This window comes from Heterodontus francisci, chromosome 43, assembly GCF_036365525.1.
Source record: "Heterodontus francisci isolate sHetFra1 chromosome 43, sHetFra1.hap1, whole genome shotgun sequence".
NCBI classification, from domain to species: domain Eukaryota; kingdom Metazoa; phylum Chordata; class Chondrichthyes; order Heterodontiformes; family Heterodontidae; genus Heterodontus; species Heterodontus francisci.
The window spans coordinates 17,611,161-17,636,393 of NC_090413.1; the positions used below are offsets into that span (position 1 = coordinate 17,611,161).

At 45.1% G+C, this 25,233-nt stretch overlaps 1 protein-coding gene across 1 annotated transcript in view; it reads right to left on the reverse strand.

Moving 5' to 3' along the window:
- Positions 1-25,233, reverse strand: part of LOC137355626 (adhesion G protein-coupled receptor E3-like) — a 52,879-nt gene that overhangs the window by 5,363 nt on the left and 22,283 nt on the right. Inside the window, exons 7-16 of the mRNA XM_068020985.1 lie at positions 24,650-24,751; positions 22,286-22,463; positions 20,381-20,504; positions 18,254-18,449; positions 16,186-16,356; positions 13,333-13,530; positions 12,547-12,779; positions 8,107-8,173; positions 3,152-3,243; positions 526-694 (exon numbers count right to left, since the gene is read on the reverse strand). Coding sequence (XP_067877086.1) covers positions 526-694; positions 3,152-3,243; positions 8,107-8,173; positions 12,547-12,779; positions 13,333-13,530; positions 16,186-16,356; positions 18,254-18,449; positions 20,381-20,504; positions 22,286-22,463; positions 24,650-24,751 — 1,530 coding nt within the window. The remainder of the gene's footprint in view (positions 1-525; positions 695-3,151; positions 3,244-8,106; positions 8,174-12,546; positions 12,780-13,332; positions 13,531-16,185; positions 16,357-18,253; positions 18,450-20,380; positions 20,505-22,285; positions 22,464-24,649; positions 24,752-25,233) is intronic.

The window sequence follows — 25,233 nt, forward strand, 5'->3', positions numbered from 1 at the left end:
CAAACACCAACTTCACAATCAAGTCCTACAACTGTAAGTGGGTAAATTGGGGAACGGCACCAATAAATGAGGGAATTGGAAAGAGGGCACCAGAAAATGGGGCAATTGGGGGAGGAAGCAGTAAATGGGGAATTGTCTGGAAAAGAGAAAACTGAGAGGTGACGCGAAAGGCCTTTGTAATTATGAAGGGGTTCAATGGTTAGGCAGAGAGATGTTTCCACCTGTGTAAGTGTCAAAGCTAGAGGTCATAAATATAAGATAGTCACAAATAAATCCATTAAGGAAATTAGGAGAAATTTATTGACCCAGAGAGTGGTGTGAATGTAGAACTCGGTACCACAAGGAGCAGTTGAGGTGAATCTGGATAAACACATGAGGGAGAAAGGAATTGAAGGATATGTTGTTGAGGGCGATGAAGTAAGTAGTGGGAGGAGGTGTGTGTGGAATGTAAACAGTGGCATAGACCTGATCGGCCAAAAGGACCATTCCTGTCCTGTAAATTCAATGTAATACTTTGATCCCTACCTTGGGATTTAACACACAGAGGATGATGAAGATGAAGGTTCCCTGGAAGCTGTTGACGATGGTGAATAAATAGGCCATCACCACGGTTTCTTCCCTAAAGTGGAACAAGCCGAAAATCCAGCTACAGCCCAGGATAAACACCTGTGCAATGGCTTTAAACGCCAACATCCTGCAGTGAAGAGAGACTGGTGAGATACAGAACTGGCTGGACATACTCCGCATTGCTCAATGTGTATACAGTTTTATATAACAGTGGCGCAGTGGTTAGCACCGCAGCCTCACAGCTCCAGGGACCCGGGTTCGATTCTGGGTACTGCCTGTGTGGAGTTTGCAAATTCTCCCTGTGTCTGCGTGGGTTTCCTCCGGGTGCTCCGGTTTCCTCCCACATGCCAAAGACTTGCAGGTTGATAGGTTAATTGGCCATTAGAAATTGCCCCTAGTATAGGTAGGTGGTAGGGAAATATATAGGGACAGGTTGGGATGTGGTAGGAATATGGGATTAGTGTAGGATTAGTATAAATGGGTGGTTGATGGTCGGCACAGACTCAGTGGGCCGAAGGGCCTGTTTCAGTGCTGTATCTCTAAACTAAACTAAACTAAACTAAACTATATACTCGCTTCGATGACTTATTCTCCCCCTGATTTGTCCTGTTCCTCCTAGAGTCAATTTGATAGAGGGAGGCCATCCAGCCCATTGAGTCCTGACTGAGGTAATGCATTTTGGAAGGTCTAATGCAGGTGGGAAGTATACAGTAAATGGCAGAACCCTTAGGAGTATTGACAGGCAGAGAGATCTGGGCATACAGGTCCACAGGTTACTGAAAGTGGCAACGCAGGTGGATAAGGTAGTCAAGAAGGCATATGACATGCTTGCCTTCGTATAGAGTATAAAAATTGGCAAGTCATGCTGCAGCTGTACAGAACTTTAGTTAGGCCACACTTAGAATATTGCGTGCAACTCTGGTCACCACACTACCAGAAGGACGTGGAGGCTTTGGAGAGGGTACAGAAGAGGTTTACCAGGATGTTGCCTGGTCTGGAGGGCATTAGCTATGAGGAGAGGTTGGATAAACTCGGATTGTTTTCACTGGAACGACGGAGGTGGAGGGGTGACATGATAGAGGTTTACAAAATTATGAGCGGCATGGACAGTGTGGATAGTCAGAAGCTTTTTGCCAGGGTGGAAGAGTCAGTTACTAGGGGACATAGGTTTAAGGTGAGAGGGGCAAAGTTTAGAGGGGATGTGCGAGGCAAGTTCTTTACACAGAGGGTGGTGAGTGCCTGGAACTTGCTGCCGGGGGAGGTGGTGGAAGCAGGTACAATAGCGACGTTTAAGAGGCATCTTGACAAATACATGAACAGGATGGGAATAGAGGGATACGGTCCCCGGAAGTGCAGAAGGTTTTAGTTTAGGCAGGCATCAAGATGGGTGCAGGCTTGGAGGGCTGAATGGCCTGTTCCTGTGCTGTACTGTTCTTTGTTCTTTGACTCTTGTTATGGTTCAGTTCCATGAGCCCTGGGGCATGAAGAGTAGGGTTGTCAACACTCATTGGGCATGTTCCTGGAGGGTCAGTCACATGACATCTGGCCCTGTGACATATGGTCACGACGCCTGAGCCAAGTTTGCAAATGTAATTGAGTTTACTTATAAACTAATGAAATGCTCTATTCAGTTATCTGTGCCAAAGATTCCCACGATTAGTTACTAAAGTCTAAGATTTGATAGGTTATGAGTTCAAGTCCCACTCCATAATTTTGACACCCAGCTGAACGAGCAGTAAGAATGGTACTTTCGTTCAAAGTGTTGGAGTCCCTCTGCCTAACTCACACCAAGTCCTGTTTACCCATGTGCTCACTGACTTACACTAGCTCCCAGTTAAACAATGCCTCAATTTTAAAATTCTCATCCTTGTTTTCAAATCCCTTTGTAGCCTCATGCATCCCTATCTCTGGAACCTCCTTCAGCCCAGCAACTCTCCAAGATCTCTGCACTCCTCCAATTCTGGCCTCTTGTGTATCTCAGATTTTAATAGCTCCACCATTGGTGGCTGTGCCTTCAGCTGTCTGAACCCCAAGCTCTGGAATTCCCTCCCTAAACCACTCCACCTCCCTAGTCTCTTTCCTCCTTTAAGATACCTTAACACCTAGTTCTGACCAAGTGTTTGGTCATTTGACCTAATATCCCCTTCTGTAACTTGGGTGTCAAATTTTGTTTAATAACACGCCTGTGGAGTGTCCTGAGATGTTTTACTATGTTATAGGCACTATATAAATGCAACTTCTTATTGTTGTATCACTCATGGTACTCATTTACACGTCCCTCTGTCTCCCTCTGCTGGGTCTCTCTTTCACCTCAATCTCCCTTGATTAGGGGGCAGAAAACCAGCCAGGAATCCCCTTCCTGATCACTCGCCAGTGATCCCTGCCTGAAGTGCTCAGGACTGATGCCTCCCACAGTCGAACAGCCTGCTGTTGATGCATGCCCATGAATAATGGCCACTTGAGTGAGATACATGGTACTGAACACCACAGAATTGCAACCCAGCAAGGAATCGGTTCCTTAAGTAAAGGAGGTGAGGCAGTAAAACCTTGAAAAAAACTGTCTGGAGATCTTGGGGGAACTCACCGTGTGTCTTGAAGTTTTGATACAGCAATGTCACGCTTGGAAACTGCTTTTTTCAAAGACCAGAGTGTTATGAGGAACAGAAATGTGTTGATCTGTTGAAAGATTTGAAAAACAAGACAAATTGGATAAATTAATGGAACCTGCGCTCCCAATGATGAGAGAGAGAGAGAGAGCTAGAGCGTGGCAGCACTGATTCTCAGGCCCACACTGTCTGAAGCCTGGCACCAGCTGCAATCGGGACAGCCCAGTTTTACAAAGCATGAAGCTCCCTATTTGACGATGCAAAAAGGCTAACGCTTGTTTCAGTCTGGGTGCTGAGTTTTCTGCCTTTACCAATATGGCGGATACCACATTTTCAGTACAAAATGAGCACACTCCACTTGCAATATTGGGTGCTTAGGTGCCAGAAATACAGGAGCATCTCCATCAATTGGTAAGGCCGCAGTTTCTTCATGTCTCTTACAAACCCAACAGCTTCCACTTTCCCTCTTTGAGAGCTCTACTTATACAGCACCAACGACCACCAACGACTTCTTAATCTCTCTGATTCCTCTAGTCTCAACTGTATCTTCCATAGATCCTCCATTACCAAGACTGTCTGCAAAGTTCCCCCTTTCCAACTTTAATGCAAACTCTTCACCTCCTCAGTATCCCCTCTCTCCAAAGCCACAGTCTATCCAAGTCTGCCCTCACATCTGTGAGGGGCTCTTCCAGCATCTCTCTTCTGATTAGGATATAAGATAAAGGTCATCATCTCAAAACCAAAGCAGCCCTCAGCTACGGCCTCCATCCTTCCTCTGTCACAAACATTCAGGTTTCTATTATTTTGGTACCGGTACTCTAATCGATCTTCTCAACTTTCCCTTTGCTGTTCCTTTGAAAAACTCCAATAATGTTGACTTTATTAGCCCACTGCATTTTTTTTTATTTGTTCATGGAATGTGAGCATCACTGGCAAGGCCAACATTTGTTGCCCATCCCTAATTCCCCATGACAAGGTGGTTGTGAGCCCCCTTCTTAAACCGCTGCAGTCCATGTAGTGTAGGTACACCCACCGTGCTGTTAGGAAGGAGTTCCAGGATTTTGACCCAGCGACAGTGAGGGAACGGTGATATAGTACCAAGTCAGGAAGGTGTGTGACTTGGAGGGCAACTTGTAGGTGGTGTTGTTCCCATGCGTCTGCTGCCCTTGTCCTTCTAGGTGGTGGAGGTCGCAGGTTTGGAAGGTACTGTCGAAAGAGGCTTGGCGAGTTGCCGCAGTGTATCTTGTAGATGGTACACACTGCTGCCACTGTGCGCCGGTGGTGAAGGGAGTGAATGTTGAAGGTGGTGAATAGGGTGACAATCAAGTGGGCTGCTGCGCCCTGGATGCTACCGAACGTCTTGAGTGTTTTTGGAGCTGCAATCATCCAGGCAAGTATTCCTTCACATTCCTGACTTGTGCCTTGTAGATGATGGACAGCCTTTGGGAAGTCAGGAGGTGAGTTACTTCCTGCAGAATTCCCAGCCTGCGACCTGCTCTTGTAATCACAGTATTTATATGGCTAATTGGTCAGATTAATTGGCTGGTCCAATTCGGTTTCTGGTCAATGTGACCCCCCGCAGAGTGTTGATGGTGGGGGAATACAGCAAAGGTAATGTCAAATGTCAAGGGGAGATGGTTAGATTCTCTCTTGTTGAAGATGGTCATTGCCTGGCACTTAGTGGCACAAATGTTACTTACCACTTATTAGTCTAAGCCCGAATGTTTTCAAAGTCTTGCTGTATCTGGACAAGGGTTGCTTCAGTATCTGAGTCGTCGCAAATGGTTCTGAACATTGTGTAATCATCAGCGAATATCCCCACTTCTGACCTTATGATTGAAGGAAGGTCATTGATGAAGCAGCTGAAGATGGTTGGGCCGAGGACACTACCCTGAGGAACGCCTGTAGTGATGTCCTGGAACTGAGATAATTGACCTCCAACAACCACAATTATCTTCCTTTGTGCTAGGAAGGGCAGTCACTCTTACCTCTGGAGTTCAGCTCTTTTGTCCATGTTTGGAACAAGGCTGTAATGAGGTCAGGAGACAAGTGCCCCTGGCAGAACCCAAACGGAGCATCAGTGAGCAGGTTTTACTGACTTAGTACCGCTTGATAGCACTGTTGATGTAACCTTCCATCACTTTGAGAGTAGATGAAGGGCTGTAGATGTCGTATACATGGACTTCAGTAAGGCGTTTGATAAGGTTCCCCATGGTAGGCTGATGGAGAAAGTGAAGTCGCATGGGGTCCAGGGTGTACTAGCTAGATGGATAAAGAACTGGCTGGGCAACAGGAGACAGAGAGTAGCAGTGGAAGGGAGTTTCTCAAAATGGAGACGTGTGACCAGTGGTGTTCCGCAGGGATCCGTGCTGGGACCACTGTTGTTTGTGATATACATAAATGATTTGGAGGAAAGTATAGGTGGTCTGATTAGCAAGTTTGCAGACGACACTAAGATTGGTGGAGTAGCAGATAGTGAAGGGGACTGTCAGAGAATACAGCAGAATATAAATAGATTGGAGAGCTGGGCAGAGAAATGGCAGATGGAGTTCAATGAGGGCAAATGCGAGGTGATGCATTTTGGAAGATCCAATCCAAGAGTGAATTATACAGTAAATGGAAAAGTCCTGGGGAAAATTGATGTACAGAGAGATTTGGGTGTTCAGGTCCATTGTTCCCTGAAGGTGGCAACGCAGGTCAATAGAGTGGTCAAGAAGGCATACGGCATGCTTTCCTTCATCGGACGAGGTATTGAGTACAAGAGTTGGCAGGTCATGTTACAGTTGTATAAGACTTTGGTTCGGCCACATTTGGAATACTGCGTGCAGTTCTGGTCGCCACATTACCAAAAGGATGTAGATGCTTTGGAGAGGGTGCAGAGGAGGTTCACCAGGATATTGCCTGGTATGGAGGGCGCTAGCTATGAAGAGAGGTTGAGCAGATTAGGATTATTTTCATTAGAAAGACGGAGGTTGAGGGGGGACCTGATTGAGGTGTACAAAATCATGAGAGGTATAGACAGGGTGGATAGCAAGAAGCTTTTTCCCAGAGTGGGGGATTCAATTACTAGGGGTCACGAGTTCAAAGTGAGAGGGGTAAAGTTTAGGGGGGATATGCGTGGAAAGTTCTTTACGCAGACGGTGGTGGGTGCCTGGAACGCGTTGCCAGCGGAGGTGGTTGACGCGGGCACGATAGCGTCTTTTAAGATGTATCTAGACAGATACATGAATGGGCAGGAAGCAAAGAGATACAGACCCTTAGAAAATAGGCGACATGTTTAGATAGAGGATCTGGATCGGCGCAGGCTTGGAGGCCCAATTTTCATTGTTCTTTGTTCCTCCAGGAGGAGGCCGAGATGGATCATCCACTCGGCACTTCTGGCTGAAGATGGTTGCAAATATTTCAGCCTTGTCTTTTGCACTGACGTGCTGGGCTCCCCCATCATTCAGGATGGGGATATTTGTGAAGCCTCTTCCTCCAGTTAGTTGTTTAATTGTCCACCACCATTAACACCTGGATAGGGCAAGACTGCAGAGGTTTGATCTGATCCATTGGTTGTGAGATCGCTTAGCTCTATCGCCTGCTGCTTCCGCTGTTTAAATGAAGATTCATCAGGTCATCTTTTCCTCTAATTCATTCCCCTCCCTGGACCTCAATGCTGAGGCACCACTGCCCTCCCCTGTTCTCATAGAGTCATAGAGTTATACAGCACAGAAACAGGCCCTTCAGCCCATCGTGTCCGTGCCGGCCATCAAGCACCTAACTATTCTATTCCCATTCTCCAGCACTTGGCCCGTAGTCTTGTATGCTATGGCGTTTCAAGTGCTCGTCTAAATACTTCTTAAATGTTGTCAGGATTCCTGCCACCACCACCCCTTCAGGCAGTGTGTTCCAGATTCCAACCACCCTCTGGGTGAAAACATTTTTCCTCAAATCCACTCTAAACCTCCTGCCCCTTACCTTAAATCTATGCCCCCTGGTTATTGACACATCCGCTGAGGGAAAAAGTTTCTTCCTATCTACCCTATCTATGCCCCTCATAATTTTGTATACCTCAATCAGGTCTCCCCTCAGCCTTCTCTGCTCGAAGGAAAACAACCCCAGCCTATTCAGTCTCTCTTCATAGCTGAAATGCTCCAGCCCAGGCAACATCCTGGTGAATCTCCTCTGCACCCTCTCCAGTGCAATCACATCCTTCCTATAGTGTGGTGCCCAAAACTGTACACAGTACGCCAGCTGTGGCCTAACTAGTAGCTGTGCCTTTGTAGCATCCCGAGGTGCTTCACATGAGCTTTATCAAATAAAATCTGACAGATAGCCATGTAGGAAAATATTCAGACAGATGACCAAAAGCTTGGTCAAAGAACTGGGTTTTACGGGGTGCCTTAAAGGAGAAGTGCGAGTTAGAAGCAGAGTTTAGGGAGGGAACTTCAGAGCTTCGGGCCTAGGCAGCTGAAAGCAACAATGGTGGAATGATGGACCTCGGGCTTATGTAAGAGGCTAGAATTGGAGGAACACAGAGGTTTCAGAGGGGTTGTCGAGTTGGAGAAGGTTAAAGAGTTAGGGATTCCATAGAGGGATTTGAAAACAAAGATGAGAATCTTAAAATGGAGACATTGCTGGACCAAGAGCCAAGATAGATGAGTGAGAGCAGGGGTGATGGGTGAATGGGACTTGGTGCCAGTTGGGATACAGGCAGCTGAGTTTTCAATGAGATCAAGTTTAGAGAGGGTGGAAGGTGTGAGGCCGGCCAGGGGAAAATTGGAATCGTCAAATCTAGAGGGAACAAGGGATGAGTGAGAAATTCAGCAGCACAGAGGCTGAGGCAGAAGGCTCAGAGAAGGAATTTACATTACTGCATGTTCGAAACATAATCACCTAATAAAACCAACTATAACAGCACAATCTCAATATGGATAATGTAAAAATTTACCCCGACTATCACACACACAGGCCCCAGGAAGCTCCAGATGAATCTTCTACGCGTTTGTAGCCAGCAGCTGGAGTTTAATGACAGAAGATTTGCGATTAAAGTTTAGGATGCATTAAATCTTCAGCAATACAACAATAGAAGTGTCAAGTAACCAGTTTGCAAATAAAATAGGCACGAGTGGAGCATAAACGTGAGTATGGACTGATTGGGCTGAAATGGCCTGTTTCTCTGCTGCATTTTTGATATGGAGACCCACATTCTGTGCTGAGTTAGGTGCTCTCAGGGAACGCTACAACTGAGCGCCACACGACCACTGCCCAGGGGACGAAAGAGAAGAGATCAGCCAGCGCTCCTGGTAACTCTCCAATGACTGCTGCAATGGTGCAGAAATCAGGTAACAACAGGATTGGGATCAACCGCGATGCCTTATATGGTTGAATAGCACATTGCCACTCACTGTAGACTCATGGATGAAGAATGTTACAGAGAATTAGAACCAAGAGAATGGGAAGGAAATAAGAGGGAGAATCAGTAAATCTGAAAGCTACAGAACAAGGTTTAAGATATGTACGTAGCAAATTCTGCCACATAATTACTGGTCATGAAGCTCCATATATATATAGATTGAAATCACTCCATGGAAAGGAGCAGTCAGTGCAAACATGATTCCAGTCAAACACAAACCTTGCCACAGGTTTGATTCCGTGTTGAGTTAGGTGATTTCCTTTGGGATTGGCCACAGTACCTCATTAAGGAAGGGAAGAATTCAGCCAAAAACTCCAGCTCCTACAAACATGTATGAATGTTGGACCGGAACAGAATTGGGTTCATCTGCGATGCTGCCCACAGGTGAGCAGCTGGCATTCACTACTGAGACCTACAAAATGACCAATTGAGTGATTTACCGGGGGAATGAGAGCGATTATCGACTGCTATCTTGGTACAGAGTCCACAAGGTCATCAGGTATTTAGCTGTTGCTGTATTTGTTGAGTTGCTAGAGTTAATTGTGCTGCTGAATAGAAAGAAAGACTTGCATTTATATAGCACCTTTCAAGGCCTCAGGAAGTCCCAAAGCGCTTTACAGCTATGACTTTATGTCGGGTGTTATTAAGACAGGTGAACAAAAGGCTGGCCAATGAGACATTAAATTGAGGCCCTGTCTTTCAGACTCCATCTTTCAGAGTCAGGCAAGGACATGGGCTCAAGCCCTGCTCCAGCGAGAGAGTGCTGCACTGCCGGAGGTGCTGTCTTTCAGCTGAGACACTAAACTGAGACCCTGTCTGCCCTCTCAGGTGAACATAAAAGATCCCTGGGCACTATTTTGAAGAAGAACAGCGAATTCTCCCTGGTATCCTGGTCAATCATTATCCCTTAATCAACATCACAAAAAAGCACGTCATCACATTGCTGTTTGTGGGAGCTTGCTGTGTGCAAATTAGATGCTCCATTTCCTATATTACAACAGCGACTACATTTCAGAAGTACTTAATTGACTGTAAAGCTAATAAAAATTAAAATAATCTTGTACACCTCTATCAAATCTCCGCAAACTCATTTGCTCTAAGGAGAACAACACCAACTTCTCCCACCTCACCTTAAAGCAAGAATCTCTCATCCCTGGAACCCATTCTGGTAAACCACCTCTTCACCCTCTCAAGGGCCCTCATATCCTTCCTAAAGTGTGGTGACCAGAACTGGACACAATACTACAGCTGTGGCCTAACCAGAGCTTTATAAAGGTTCAGCATAACTTCCCCACTTTTGTACTCAATACCTCCACATATGAAGCCCAAGATCCCATATGCTTTGCTGACTACTCTTACAACATGTTCTGCTACCTTCAAAGATCTGTCCACGTGAACCCCCAGGTCCTTCTTTAAAACTGTGCCATTTAGTCTATATATACACCTCACCTTATCCCTTCTGTCAAAATGCATCACCTCACATTTCTCTATATTAAATTCCATCTGCTACTTGTCTGCCCATTCTGCTTGTTTATTTATATCCTCTTGCAGGTAGTTTGTATCATCCTTACTGTCTGCCACTCCTTCAGGTTTGGTATCATTGGCAAATTTTGATACTTTACAATATCCAAGGCATTTATATATATCAAAAAAGCACTGACCCTTGGGGAATACCGCTCTCGACCATCCTCCAGTTTGAAAAACAACCGTTTACCATGATTTGCTGTTTTCTGTCTTTAAGCCAATTGTTTATCCAATTGGACACTGACCCTCCTATTCCATGAGCCTCTATTTTGTTATCCAGCCTTTTATGTGTTACTTCAACAAATGCTTTCTTACAATCCATATGGACAACATCACTGCATTCCTTTCATTAACCTTCACTGTTACTTCTTCAAAATAATCAAATAGATTAGTCAAGCATGATCTGCCTTTTACAAATCTGTGGTGGCTATAGTTAATTAACTCAAACCTCTCCAAATGCCTGTTGATTTTTTTCCCTGATTATTGTTTCTAAAGCCTTACCCACCACTGATGTTAAACTGTAGTTACTATACTGGCCTGTAGTTCTGATGAAGGGTCACTGACCTGAAACATTAACTGCTTCTCTCTCCACAGATGCTGCCAGACCTGCTGAGTATTTCCAGCATTGCTTGTTCCTATTTCAGATTTCCAGCATCTGCAGTATTTTGTGTTTATATTACTGTAGTAACTAGGGATGTCCTTACTCCCCTTCTTGAATACGGATGGCACATTTGCCACTCTCCTATCCTCTGGCACCTCCCCTGTATCTAGGGAAGATTGGAAAATTATGGCAAACCCTTCCATTATCTCCACCCCCACTTCCTTTAGCAATCTGGGATGCAAGCCATCCAGACCAGGTGTCTTATCCACTCTAAGCTCTATCTCCCTTTTTGCCTTCCCTATCTTTTCCAAACACATTGTATTCTTGAATATTAAGTGCCCAGTTCTTACCATTTTTAAGCTAAGTTTCCATTATTGCCACTACATCATATTCCAACAGGGCTATTTGTGCTTGTAGTTCACCAACCGGCCAATTTAGTTTATACCCTCCCCAACCACACCAGTGAACCTTTCTGTGAGGACATTGATCCTAGTCCTGTGGAAGTGCAACCAACCCCTTTTAAATAGGTGCATCCTCATCCAGAACTGATCCCAATGTCCCAAGAATCTGAAGCTCTCCCTCCTGCACTGTGCCTTAAGCCACACATCCCTATCCTTCCCTATCTTCCTATTTCTACTCTCACTATCATGTGGCACTGAGAGTAATCCAGGGATTACTACCTTTTCAGTCCTACTTTTTAACTTCCTCCCTAGCTCCTGAAAGTCTGACCGTACGACTTCAATGCCTGCCTTCCCTATGTCGATGATAATTGGCAGGTGGGTGGGCACCAGCTTATAGAAGTAGAAAAGAGGAATAAGGTGCATAAAGGAGTGAGAGTGTTGGATAGTACTAGAGAAGGACGTAACCGACATGTCCCACAACTTCTGGCTCACTCCCTTCCCCCTGCAGAATATTCTGCACCCTCTTCGTGATGTCCTATACCTTGGCAACAGAAAGGCAACACACCATGTGGGACTCACGATAAGATTTACAGAAATACCTGTCTCTCCCCCTAACTACGGAATATCTTATAATGACTATATTTACACTCTTTGCTGTTTCCTCCTGTACAGTCCCTTGCCCATTAGTGCCATGGTTTGGACTGCACTCCATCAAGGTGTCATCACTCTCAGCAGTCTCCAAAACTAAGCACCAGTTTGAGAATGGCACACACCCCAAAGATTCCTGCATCTCCTGATCTTCCTACTCTTCCGGATGGCCACCCACCTACTATCTTGAATGCTCACTGCCTGTGTGGTGACCACTTCCTGAAACGCAAGATCCAGGAAACTTTCATCCTCCCAGATGCTCCAGAGTGACTCCAGTGACCCTCAATCTCGGAAATCCTGAGCTCAAGCTCAAGCAGCTGAAGACACTTCCTACACATGTGGTCCCCCAAGACACATGAAGTGTCCTGAAGTTCCCAGATGGTGCAGGTCTCAGCTGCCCATCCACGAACTAAGAAAATAATCTCTATTCCCTCTTTTAGTTAATACCTTACGTGGCTCGGTGTCAAATTCTGCTTCATAACGCTTCTGTGCAGCACTTTGGGATATTTCAGTACATCACAGGCACTATACAAGTGCGGGTTGCTGTCCTCTCACTGAAAGATGGCACCTCTGACAATGCAGCACCCCCTCAATACTGCACTGAAAGAGTTAGCCTGGATTTTGTGCTCAAGTCTCTGAAGTGGGACTTGAACCCATGACCTTCTGACAAGGCTCCAGTTTATGTATCAAATAACAGGCTTTGTCCTGTCTCCTGATCAGGCAGGAACATGGTTAGTGTGTGTCAACAGTAAGTTAACTACTTGCATTGAAAGGTGGGAACAACATAAGACATTTACTTACTGATTGGGTGACCCATAGCCGTCGCGATACACTGCAGCAGAAATAGCCACAATTACTGCAGGGACTCCGTAGCCAAAGAGGTACATGTACTTCCCAATTTTCTCTGAATGGGGAACCCTCAATTTCATGATGTTTCTGACCATGAGGTAGAGTTGGACTCCCTCCAGAAACATCCAAACAAACGCTGCCAGGAAGAAATAGTGCAAAATTCCTGCTATAATCCCACACATGACCTGAAACGATAAGAAACAGTATGAGAGCTTTTCACAGGCCATTTAATGTTGTCTTTCCAATGACACAGTTTTAGTTCGGTCAAGACATGTTTTCACATAAGAACAGAAGGAGGCCATTCAGCCCCTCGAGCCTGTTCTGCCATTCCATTAGATCATGGCTGACCTGTACCTCAACTCCATTCACCCACCTTGGCTCCATATCCTGTAATACTCATCCCTAACAAAAACATATTGATCTGAATCTTGAAAATGTCAATTGGCTCCCACCATCCACACGATTGGGTAGACTGTTGGTGTCACACCCCACCCAAAATTGACCAATGGAGAGTAAATTCGGACGAGGGTGCAAACTAGCATTGTACCTCATCCCATCAGTTTCCCAACAGGCAGGTTAGGTTAAAATTTCCACACCCCCAACAATTTTTTGAAAACTCTCTCATTCTTAATTAACAATTTTACATAATCTACTTCAGTTTGGATCACAAACACCGAAGAGTGTGATACCAGTATAACCCACCTCTCATGCGCCGCTGGCTGTCGTGTGGCTTCTTACCTGGATTTCAGTTCTGTTGATTCCCACAATGAACAGCAGCTCCGCTAGGAAGAGACTCAGGCACAGCTGCAAGTGCGTGCTATTTACGGTACTTTTAAGATGCTTCCAAAAGACAAAGATCCCAATAGCAATAGCAAGACACACCAGTGATACAGGGATCCCGATGAATGTAATTATAGTCAGAGCAAGAGGCTCTGTCTACAAGGGAATATGAAAAACACATTAAAAGACATTGGCTCTGAGGATACTTATTAACAATGTAAATTCCTAGTTGTTAAACATTCCGTAACTTAAATTGAACATAGTATCATACAGCACTGTATGAGGCCATTCAGCCCATTGAGCTTGTTCTGGTTGTTTGACAAGAGCTGTCCCAATAGCCCAACTCTCCCTGCTCTATCGTCATAGTCCTGCAAGTTTAATTGAAGAAAGGGAGCTGGAATCTTCTATGCGACGGAAAGACAATGACAATCTTCGGATCTAAAAAGGATTTACCACATCTCTTCCAAAACAGCCTCTGAAGAGTTTGTGTTTTTATACCAAGCCGTTTGTTTTCCCTTCAACGTTCTGAACAAATCCCAACCCCATCCAAATCTTGAATAATGTTCCCCGGAGGGACCTCTAACACCTGCTCTACTCAAGTTCATCCACACTCGGGACCTTAAGCCTGCCTCTCCCAGTCTGTCTTTCCTCCTACAATCTGCAGGTTTGTAACACCAGTGTCACCAAACCATTACTTCTTGATTCACCCCATCTTCTGATGGTGGTACCGTTGTGAACGAGGAGATATTGCTTAAAATTAGAGCCAGACCTTTCAGGAGCGAAATTAGGAAACACTTCTACACACAAAGGATGGTAGAAGTTTAGAACTGTCTTCTGCAAACAGTTTAAAAAGGGTGCGAGCGATAGGCCAAATAATTGTAGGCCGGTCAGTCTGACCTCGGTGGTGGGTAAATTATAATTTGTTATAATTAAGATGTGTAAATTAAGATTTGTTAAGGCAAGGTCGTGTCTTACTGAATGTTTTGAGGAAGTAACAAGGAGGATTGATGAGGGTAGTGCAGTGGATGTGGTCTACATGGATTTTAGTAAGGCATTTGACAAGGTCCCACATGGCAGACTGGTCAGAAAAATAAAAGCCCATGGGATACAGGGGAATGTGGTGAGTTGGATCCAAAATTGGCTCAGTGACAGGAAACAAAGGGTAATGGTCGACGGATGTTTTTGCGAATGGAAAGCAGTTTCCAGTGGCGTTACTCAGGGTTCAGTGTTGGGTCCCTTGCTGCTTGTGGTATATATTAATTATCTGGACTTAAATGTGGGAGGCATGATTGGTAATTTGCAGATTTGTAGTTGATAGTGAAGAGGATAGCTATAGACTCCAGAACGATGTCAATGGTTTGGTTCAGTGGGCAGAAAAGTGGCAAATGGAATTCAATCTGGAGAAGTGTGAGGTAATGCATTTGGGGAGGGCAAACAAAGCGAGGGAATACACAATAAACGGGAGGATATTGAGGGGGTTAGAAGAAGTGAGAGATCTTGGAGTGCATGTCCACAGGTTCCTGAAGGTGGCAGGACAGGTAGATAAAGTGGTGAAGAAGGGATATGAAATGCTTTCCTCTATTGGCTGAGGTATAGAGTACAAAAGCAGGGATGTAATGCTGGAACTGTCTAAAACGCTGTTTAGGCCACAGCTGGAGTATTATGTATAGTTCTGGTCACCACATTACAGGAAGGACATAATTGCTCTGGAGAGAGTACAGAGGCGATTTACAAGAATGTTGCCAGGTCTCGAAAGTTGCAGCTATGAGGAAAGATTGGATCAGCTAAGGTTGTTTTCCTTGGAACAGAGGAGACTGAGGGGTGACTTAATTGATGTGTACAAAATTATGAGGAGCTGATGTACAGTAGATAGGAAGGACCGGTTTCCCCTAGTGGAGAGGTCAATTACCAGGGGCACAGATTTAAGGTGATTAGTAGAAGGATTAGAGGAGACAGGAGAAAAAACTTTTTCACCCAGAGGGTGGTGGGTGTCTGGAATTCACTGCCAGGAACGGTGGTGGAGGCAGAAACCCTCAATTCATTCAAAAGGTACCTGGACATGCACCTGAAGTGCTGTAACCTGCAAGGCTACAGACCAGGTGCTGGAAGGTGGGATTAGATTGGGTGGCTAGTTTTTTCAGCCAGTGCAGACACAATGGGCTGAATGGCCTCTTTCTGTGCTGTAACTTTTCTATGGTTCTAACAGCAAATGATGCTAAATTAATTGTTAATTTGAAATCTGAGTTTGAGAGATTGTTGTTAACCAATGGTTTTAAAGTATGTGGGACAAAGACATGTATATGGAGTTAGGTCGTAGATCAGCCATGACCTGGTGCAAAAGGCTAGAGGGGCTAAATGGCCTCGTGCTCCTATGTTCTCACCCTATGTTTTGTTAGCCTCCATATTGTCCTGCACTCTGATTCTTGGTCCCTCACTAAGGTTTCTGAATAAAACAAATTACAATGCAAACCTCGAGTAAGCTGAAGATAAGTGTCAATCTTACACACTAGGAACATTCATAGCAAAGTAATATATGACCGATGATACCTCCTCCCTGCTTTGGTTCAGTGATTACATTGCTGTCGCTGAGTCAGAAGACGTCAAACCCCACTCCAGCCAGTCTGGAGTTGTGAAAGCCCATGAAACCCTCTCATCACATAAGACTACAAAGAAGGTTGCAGCCTGTCAGACAGTTAATCAGCCTGTGAATCCTTCCACTACTACAACAACCGAACACTCAGGGACAACATTGTCTAGTTGCCATGAATGCAGTATGAACTGTAAAAAACATTGATGAATAAAGATTTATACCTGCCATTCAAAAGGAGTCACCAGCACAGCGAGGCTGGAAAGCTGATTGCATCGGCACCAGGTGTGCGTCCCGTTGGAATCTCCCTTAACGCACCCTTTGGGAGACCAATGACCTTTGCCAGCTGTGCGCTTCCAGTTAGCACAGTGCAATTCCAAGTCACCTTCAGCTTCCTGTGGAGAGCAAGGATTACATTTTCCCATCCGCCATTACCAGTCCAGTTGTAACTGGGCAAATAGAGCATGCATGTAACACTCGGTGGAAAGGGGTGATCACCCAATGTTGTCTGAGCCACACAGAAGGGTATACCCCAGGCCCAACTCAGTGTCTGTGTTAAATTAGCTCATCTCAGCCCAGGCAGAAGTGAATGAACTAGAACCAGCCTCAGTGTGTGTGTGTGTGTGTGTGCACAATGAGTGAGGGCAGGTCCAGGGTCAACTGTGGCCCTCTTCACCACTGAATAATCTGTCGACACTCACTTTCTGGTTTCACACTTGAAGAACAGTTCATTGTGCTCAGGGACAGAAGGCTGCCCGCATTAGGTTGAAGTTTTTGCGAAGACTAATCAAAAAGACTAACTGCGCCTCATCACGAAAGTTCAAGAGGATAGCTGCGAGGAAGCATGACAGCAGTTAGACAGACTGTTGGTCATGCCTTGCTTGGACTGTTGCGTTCACTATGGACACTCCATCTTGGGAAGAATCTGCTGGCTTTGGTGAAAGTCCAACACCAATTCACCAGGACGATATGTGGGCTGCAGGTGTGGTGCAGCATTGGGCAATCCTGTGTTATATACCCTGCGAATGAAGAGGCTAAGGGATGATCTGATGGGGGATGTTTAAAGTGAGAATGGAAGTTGACAGGTGGAATCCGGAACAAACGAACAGGTTAAAAGTAAATTAATTGGCACAAAGGAATCAATTATAACCTAACTTACCAGATGGGAAACCCACAAAATCGGGTGGAATGCTGAATTTACACTCACCAATTATTACTTATTGACTTCAATGGAGAGTAAGAGTGGGTGGGATGTAAATACCAACATTGTACCCAATCCCGTCAGTTTCCCAACGGGCGAGATAGATTAAAATTACCCCCATTGGGCGGGATGTTAACTCAGCATTCCACCTGATCCCATGGGTCTTCCACTGGCAAGTTAGGGGAAAATTTCCTCCCAAAGGGTCACGCGAATGTGGAATACACTGTAGCAGGAGTTGCAGAATCAACTGAGGTGTTTAAAAGATATGGGGTTTACATCCATGGAAAGTAAGTTCAAAAGGGATAAGGATGAAGGAAAGGGATTTTCAATTTAAAACATGGAATTGCCATAACTAACCAAATGGTTTACTCAGCAGCACCTTGCATTTATATAGTGCCTTTGATGTCAGAAAAGATCACAAGGTGCTTCACAAAGATGAAATCAAAAATGGGCGTCAAAGAAGGAGATATTGGGATGTGACCAAAAGCTTGGCCAAAGAGGTAGATTTTCAGGAAGCCATTAAAGGAGGAGAGCGTGTCTTAGCGGAGGGAATACTGGAGCTGAAGGCACAGTGATGGGACAAAGGGAGGGAGAAATGTACAAGGCAGAGGGAGTTGGTTGTAGGGCTGGGGAATGGTACAGATAGGGAGGAGGAAAGTCATAAAGGGATTTAAACACGAGGATGAGAATTTTGCATTCCCTCTTATCCGATTAAGAGTCAGCATCTTAGGAAATTCAGGGATAAAATTGGGGGTGGGGAGGATTTTTAAAAGATTTGCAATTTTCTCAAACTCCAGTTCGAGGAGCAATAAATAGACTCCAATTATTTCTGTTTCTTGCATCATTAATGAGCTGTTTTGTCTCACACCAAGCCCATATGCAACATATTGTTATGTGGCATAAAAGGATTGTTCTCATTCTCAGCCGAGTGATCTTTCCGCTGTTTCACTCAATTGCCTCTCTGAATAGAAATATCTGTTCAGTCTGCAAACCCTGAGCTGCAGTTTCACTGCACGAGTATCATTGCGAGACTGGGATGGGATCCACTCTGTTACAAACCGTACAGCAAACTGGTACAACTCTTTACAAACCTCTGTGTGTTTGAAAGTGAAGTTCGCTGTCAGGTCGAGTCCATGGCTGTTCATGTTGGTTTTTACGGCTGAAACTACATTCGAGATCAGTCGAAATGGCTTCAGTTTTCCATCAGCGGTGCTGAGGTTGAAAACACTTCCATTCAGAATAAAATCCATTTTTTTGAAGGCGACCAAAGCCACAGCAGCAAAACCTGTCACCATAGGAAGTGGTAAACATTACTAATGCTAAAGTGAAATCCATAGGGTAGACGATGGCTACAAAATATTACTCCTGCTGCAGAACCTGAACAGGTCATGATTGGAGTTTGGAGGAGTCAGTTCTGGTTTCCCCATCCTCCAGTATTGTCCTAGAATCTCCCGGAATTAAAGATTAATCCCTTGGTCATCAATGCGAGCAACACACAGGAGAAAACACAGGGGGGGGGGGGGGGGTGTTAAAAACAAAATGTGTTTTTCTCATTTCCTTGGTGCATTTCATTTATTAGTGTTAAAAATATTGGAGATAGGGCAAAATAAAAGGCTGTTTGACTGGATGCGGGCAGTTGGAGACTGGAAGACATGTGATGATACCTTCAGGTGTACATTTAATCAGAGTTTGCAATCTGAAGTTCAGACACTTCATGAGGTTTGGACACTCCTGATCTACGTATCAAGGACAAAAGCATCTTTCCTGCATTCTAACAATGAATCTCATGCTCTTTCCAAAGGAATAAAGTATGAAGATGCAAGTTCCAATTGCACATAAAAAGAGGGGGAACAACAAGAACATAGGAGCATGAGTAGGTCATTCAGCCCATCGAGCCTGCCCCGCCATTCAATACGATCATGGCTGATCATCCACTTCAATGCCTTTTTCCCACATTATCCTCATATCCCCTTATGTCATTTGTAAGAGAAAAAGACTTGCATTTATATAGCACCTTTCATAACCTCAAGATGTCCCAAAGCGCTTTACAGCCAATGAAAACATTTTCCAGCGTAGTTACTGTTGTAGCGTAGGAAACAACGCAGCCAATTTGTGCACAGCAAGATCCCACAAACAGCAATGGAATAATGGCCAGATAATCTGGGGTTTTTTTTTTAGACATATTGGTTGCGGGATCAATATTGGCCAGGACACCAGGGAGAACGCCCTGCACTTCTGCAAAATAATAAGTAAATTAATTGGCGCAAAGGAGTCAATTATAACCTAACTTGCCAGATGGGAAACCGACAAGATCGGGTGGACTGCTGAATTTACACTCACTAAATATTACTTATTGACTTTAATGGAGAGTAAGGGTGGGTGGGATGTAAATATCAACATTGCACCCAATCCCATCAGTTTCCCAAAAGGCGAGTTAGATTAAAATTGCTCCCATTGGGCGGGATATTAAATCAGCATTCCACCTAATCCCATGGGTCTTCCACTGGCGAGTTAGGGGAAAATTCCCTCCCAAAGGGTTGCGCAAATGTGGAATACACTGTCGCAGAAGTTGTAAAATCAACCGAAGTGTTTAAAAGATATGGGGTTTACATCCATGGAAAGTAAGTTCAAAAGGGATATGGATGAAGGACAGGGATTTTCAATTTTAAACATGGAATTGCCATAACTAACCAAATGGTTTACTCAGCAACACCTCGCCAGTGATGTCCATATCCCCAAAACAAATTTTAAATCATTTCAGTAACTGACCACTTTTCAATGTACCTATATGCCCAAAGTCCCTCACACTCTCCAACTCTAGACAGGAGCAGTCTTATTTTAATTCCATACTGTCATGCACCCCTTCGACCGATAGCAAGTTTAACTTGTGTACGCACATCACCTAGTAGCTGTGATCCCTGTATCCGTGGGCAAAAATACCCACAGTACCCAGCAGCATACATGACATGGGGCCTTTTCAGAGCTGCTCAGCAATGTGGGGAATGAGCACTCCATGTGCGCAAGAGTGCTATCAAGCATCATCAATTCCCATGGTTATAGACCCACTTTATAGCGCCATTTATTGGGGATTCAACATCCCTCCCTACTGCAATCCCAGGGGTTGAATGACCAGAAGCATTCTGCATTTTGACTTGGTAATCAAAGTAAGTAGAGGTGTTTACTGAGAGCAATCAAGAATTAACAGAAGTACATTAAATTTACCCTTTGCATTTTCACTGATGACTGTACTTCGATCGATATCTACAAAGTTGCCCTTTGCCTGTAGTCTGACTCTATCAGGTACTGAAGTGTTTTTCCCTTGAAAGGTTCGTATTTCCAGATCTAACAAGTGAAAGGAAAGAAACTCTGTAAATGCGTTTTTTCGGAGCAAGATTTAGTCACAAGAAAATACAACTTCTGAATTAAATAAATCTAAAAGTTCCCGGGCATAATTTTAAAAAGAAATATCTGCATTTAAAAATGCCTACCTCAGGCCATCCCAAACTGCTTTGCAGCCAATGAAGTACTTTTCTGGCATGCAGTCAATGTTGTAATGTATGAAATGAGGTGACCAATTTACACACAGCAAGCTCCCACGAACAGCAATGGGATAATAGCCTGATAATTTGTTATTTAGTGATTTTGGTTGGTGGGCAAATATTGTCCAGGATACCAGGGAGAACCCCCCCCTGTTCCTCTTTGGAACAGTGCCATGGGATCCTTCATGTGCAGCTGCAAGGGCACTCGGGCCCTTGATTTAACGTCTCATCCGAAAAACACAAACTGCAACAGTGCAATGCTCCCTTAGTCCTGCACTGCGAGTGTCAGCTGAGATCTTGTGCTACTGTCTCTGGCTGGAATCAATGGAATGGAAACTGGGCAGGTTCTACAAATTATCAGAACTGCCAGACGGTAAAGGTGAACATTCCCCTCTTGGTGTTTTGTGACATTTTGATTCCAGTGGCCCGAATGTGTTCTCTGGACAAAAGAATTGTATCCCACTGATTAAAGAAACATTGAGGAATATTTTTGTACAAATTCCACATTATGTGCATGATGTAGAATGTCAGTAAGTGTTACACCTCACATATAACACACAACACACACACACAGCTGCCTCAAGAGTCTGCAGAGTCTCATCGACAGGTTTGCGGCTGCCTGCAATGAATTTGGCCTAACCATCAGCCTCAAGAAAACGAACATCATGGGGCAGACGTCAGAAATGCTCCATCAATATCGGCGACCACGCTCTGGAAGTGGTTCAAGAGTTCACCAACCTAGGCTCAACTATCACCAGTAACCTGTCTCTAGATGCAGAAATCAACAAGCGCATGGGAAAGGCTTCCACTGCTATGTCCAGACTGGCCAAGAGAGTGTGGGAAAATGGCGCACTGACACGGAACACAAAAGTCCGAGTGTATCAAGCCTGTGTCCTCAGTACCTTGCTCTATGGCAGTGAGGCCTGGACAACGTATGTCAGCCAAGAGCGACGTCTCAATTCATTCCATCTTCGCTGCCTCCGGAGAATACTTGGCATCAGGTGGCAGGACCGTATCTCCAACACAGAAGTCCTCGAGGCGGCCAACATCCCCAGCTTATACACACTACTGAGTCAGCGGCGCTTGAGATGGCTTGGCCATGTGAGCCGCATGGAAGATGGCAGGATCCCCAAAGACACATTGTACAGCGAGCTCGCCACTGGTATCAGACCCACCAGCCGTCCATGTCTCCGCTTTAAAGACGTCTGCAAACGCGACATGAAGTCCTGTGACATTGATCACAAGTCGTGGGAGTCAGTTGCCAGCGTTCGCCAGAGCTGGCGGGCAGCCATAAAGGCGGGACTAAAGTGTGGCGAGTCGAAGAGACTTAGCAGTTGGCAGGAAAAAAGACAAAAGCGCAAGGGGAGAGCCAACTGTGTAACAGCCCCGACAAACAAATTTTTCTGCAGCACCTGTGGAAGAGCCTGTCACTCTAGAATTGGCCTTTATAGCCACTCCAGGCGCTGCTCCACAAACCACTGACCACCTCCAGGCGCTTACCCATTGTCTCTCGAGATAAGGAGGCCAAAGACAGACAGCTGCCTCAAGACAGCATATCAAATAAAATATATCTGCTGGATTTACCAATATTTTCGGTTGATTTAATTCTCCTTCCCTGATCAGGTAAATCCAGACTGGCACCTATCGCAGTGTTTTCCACAGACTGCATTAAAATGGAAGCCAAATAGAAGCGGTCTTCATTTTCCATGTCGGCCCACAGGGAATCGTTCCTCAGAAGATCATTTGCAGTCGAAATGATTTCCTGTGAGGGATAAAATATTTTAATACCATCTCTGTGAACACTGGCCCATTTTTAAAAACTTTTTATTTCAAGGTATTGCCCCCACAAACTCTTATCTACCCACCAATTCCACTCCCCTCGTCCAGGCCACCCTCTCAGGTTAAATCGTTTCGCAGACGTACTGTCCTATTTGAACCCAAGCTTAGCTTCTGATCCCATATTCTCTCCATCACCAAGATTGCGTACTTCCGTATCTAAAATACAGTCCGTCTCCGCTCCTGCCTCAGCCCAGACATGACTATTACAAAGATCCCTGGCAAGTCTCCCACCTTCCACTCTCCATAAACTTGTGCTCATGCAAAGCTCTGCTGCCCATGGCCTAAGTCGTACCTTCCTATTTACCCATCATCCCTATTCCCACTGACCCACATTGGCTCCCAGCCCTCATTTTCAATTCGCTCCATGGCCTTACCCCCTCTTTATCTCTGAAACCTCCCTCAGCCCTACAACCTTCCACCATCTCTACGTTCCTCCAATTCCGGCCTCTTGCCCATCCCCCACTTCCTTCACTCCTCCATTGGCAGTCGTTCCATCAGCCATCTAGGTCCTACGTTCTGGAATTCCTCCACCCTCTAAACATCTCCATCTCTCCACTGTGCTCTCCTCCTTTAAAATGCTGCTTAAAGCCTGTCTGCAAGCATTTGGTTGCCCGTTTTTCAGCTGAATGTCAATTTTGTATTAGATTGTGTACCTCCTATGGAGCACCTTGGGACATTACACAAAGTTGAAGGTGCAGGATAAATGCAACTTGTTCTTGCTGTATAGTTCCATTCACAATGCTGCAATTTACCCCATCAGTAACTGAGCATATGGATGCGAGGGGATCCCGGATTTGATCTCCGAAACAAGTGATCTCAGCAGGGACAGCAGTGGTGTGTATACAATGCTATTCAATCCTTCTCCCCTTCCTCAATAATCTTGCCAGGGACCAACCCACATCCCGTGAGTCCCCAGCAGCAGCCTAACATCACACCCCCACAGCACCCACCCCCACTCTCGCATACTTCCACTCCCGCACACTAACATCTCTGCTGGTGTCAGGTGGGAGTCAGAGTTGGGGCTTTCAACTGATGCCTGGGAATTAAAATCTCCACTGTCTTCAAACCCTCCTCCACCCCGATTCCTGCCCCAAGTTAAAATTGGGCTTATATTCAGAGGGAATGACAGTTGTGTCATTAGTATTTTATCTAGCTCAGAGGGTATGGCGGTGTATGATTGCTTGTTTTATACCATATGCTTATTCCTCACTCGATTTATCTAAATAAACTGGGTTGTTGATTCAGAGCCTAACCTCACTCCTGATAAAAGTATTTATATTACGAAGGGAAGGAAACAAAGAAAATATAAGTAAACTTGCATTTCTCCAGCACTTGTCAAAACCTTAGGATGTCTCAAGGCAGCCAATAAAGTAATTTGTTGACATGCACTGTTGTAATGTAGGCAAATGTGACAGACAATTTGTGCACAGCACGATCCCACAAACAGCAATGATCAGATAATCTAATTTAGTGATGTTGGTTGAGGGCTAGGTATCAGCCAGGAGATCTCCCATGCTCTTCTTCAAAACAGTGCTGTGGGATCTTTCATGGCCACCTGAGAGGGCAGATGGGGCCTTGGTTTATGATCTCATCTGAAAGACGGCACCACTCCCTCAGTACTGCGCTGAGATGTCCGCCTAGATTATGTGCTCAAGTCTGTGGCATGGGGCTTGAACCCATGAACTTCTGACTCAGAGGCAAGAATGCTACTGCTTGTTAAGGGTTGGGGGAGGGATAGGGAGGGGTGATGGATATCTGTTACAATCCAGTGTACAGAGCAAGGGGGCTTTGTTCTGATACCTGTCTTTCTATTGTTCATCTACATTTTGGGCAGAAAAGGGTACACTCAGGGTCATAGGGGACGCAAGGTCCACTTATGGGGGCTGATCCTGAGAAAATACCGAGCATGTATGTGAGCCTTTATACCATAGAGTCTAAGAAATTCTGTACCAATCAAATGCTGGAAACCACATGGCAATGGGAATGTGTGATGGATGCAGTGTGGAATCTTTAATATAGCTGGCACCATTTTTACTTTAACCATCCAGGACTGAATTACTGATTTCACCCTGTGAAAAACAGTACAAAGCATTATGCGCCGCTACTAACCTGAAATATAGGTTCGCCTTTCTGATCCCGACACTGTTTATTCACTAGTACAACGATTGAATTAATCACAGAACAATATGTGTGGAATGTATATGAGGAAGACTGTGGGAAGAAAGAAAATAAATCTTCAGAAGTAGAGACTGAACTTCAGTCTGCTTGAAATTATCTAACTCACAAAAATCTTCAGGCATCAGCACAGGTGGACAAAGATCACACATGTACTCAAATCACACATTGCTCTAGCCATAGTCCCAAAGGACCATAGGCATCTCTCCCTATTAGCGAGACAGTTGGTGATGTACAGCTTGAGGGTCACCACTCCCCAAGCGTGGGGCAAGGTGAGGAAGCAGACCTCCATGAACGACCACAGCCAGCATGGGAATTGAACCCACACTGTTGGCACCTTTCTACATCACACTCTAGCTGTCTAGCCAACTGACCACCCCCCCCCCCTTCATATATAACATATACGATCACATATATACACAGTGATATAGGGTGGAGTTTAATTGGGAGCAGATTTTAGCCAGAGAGTGGGGTAGGACCTGTTGCCAGTGCGAGCGTCAAACCCATCTGATATTATC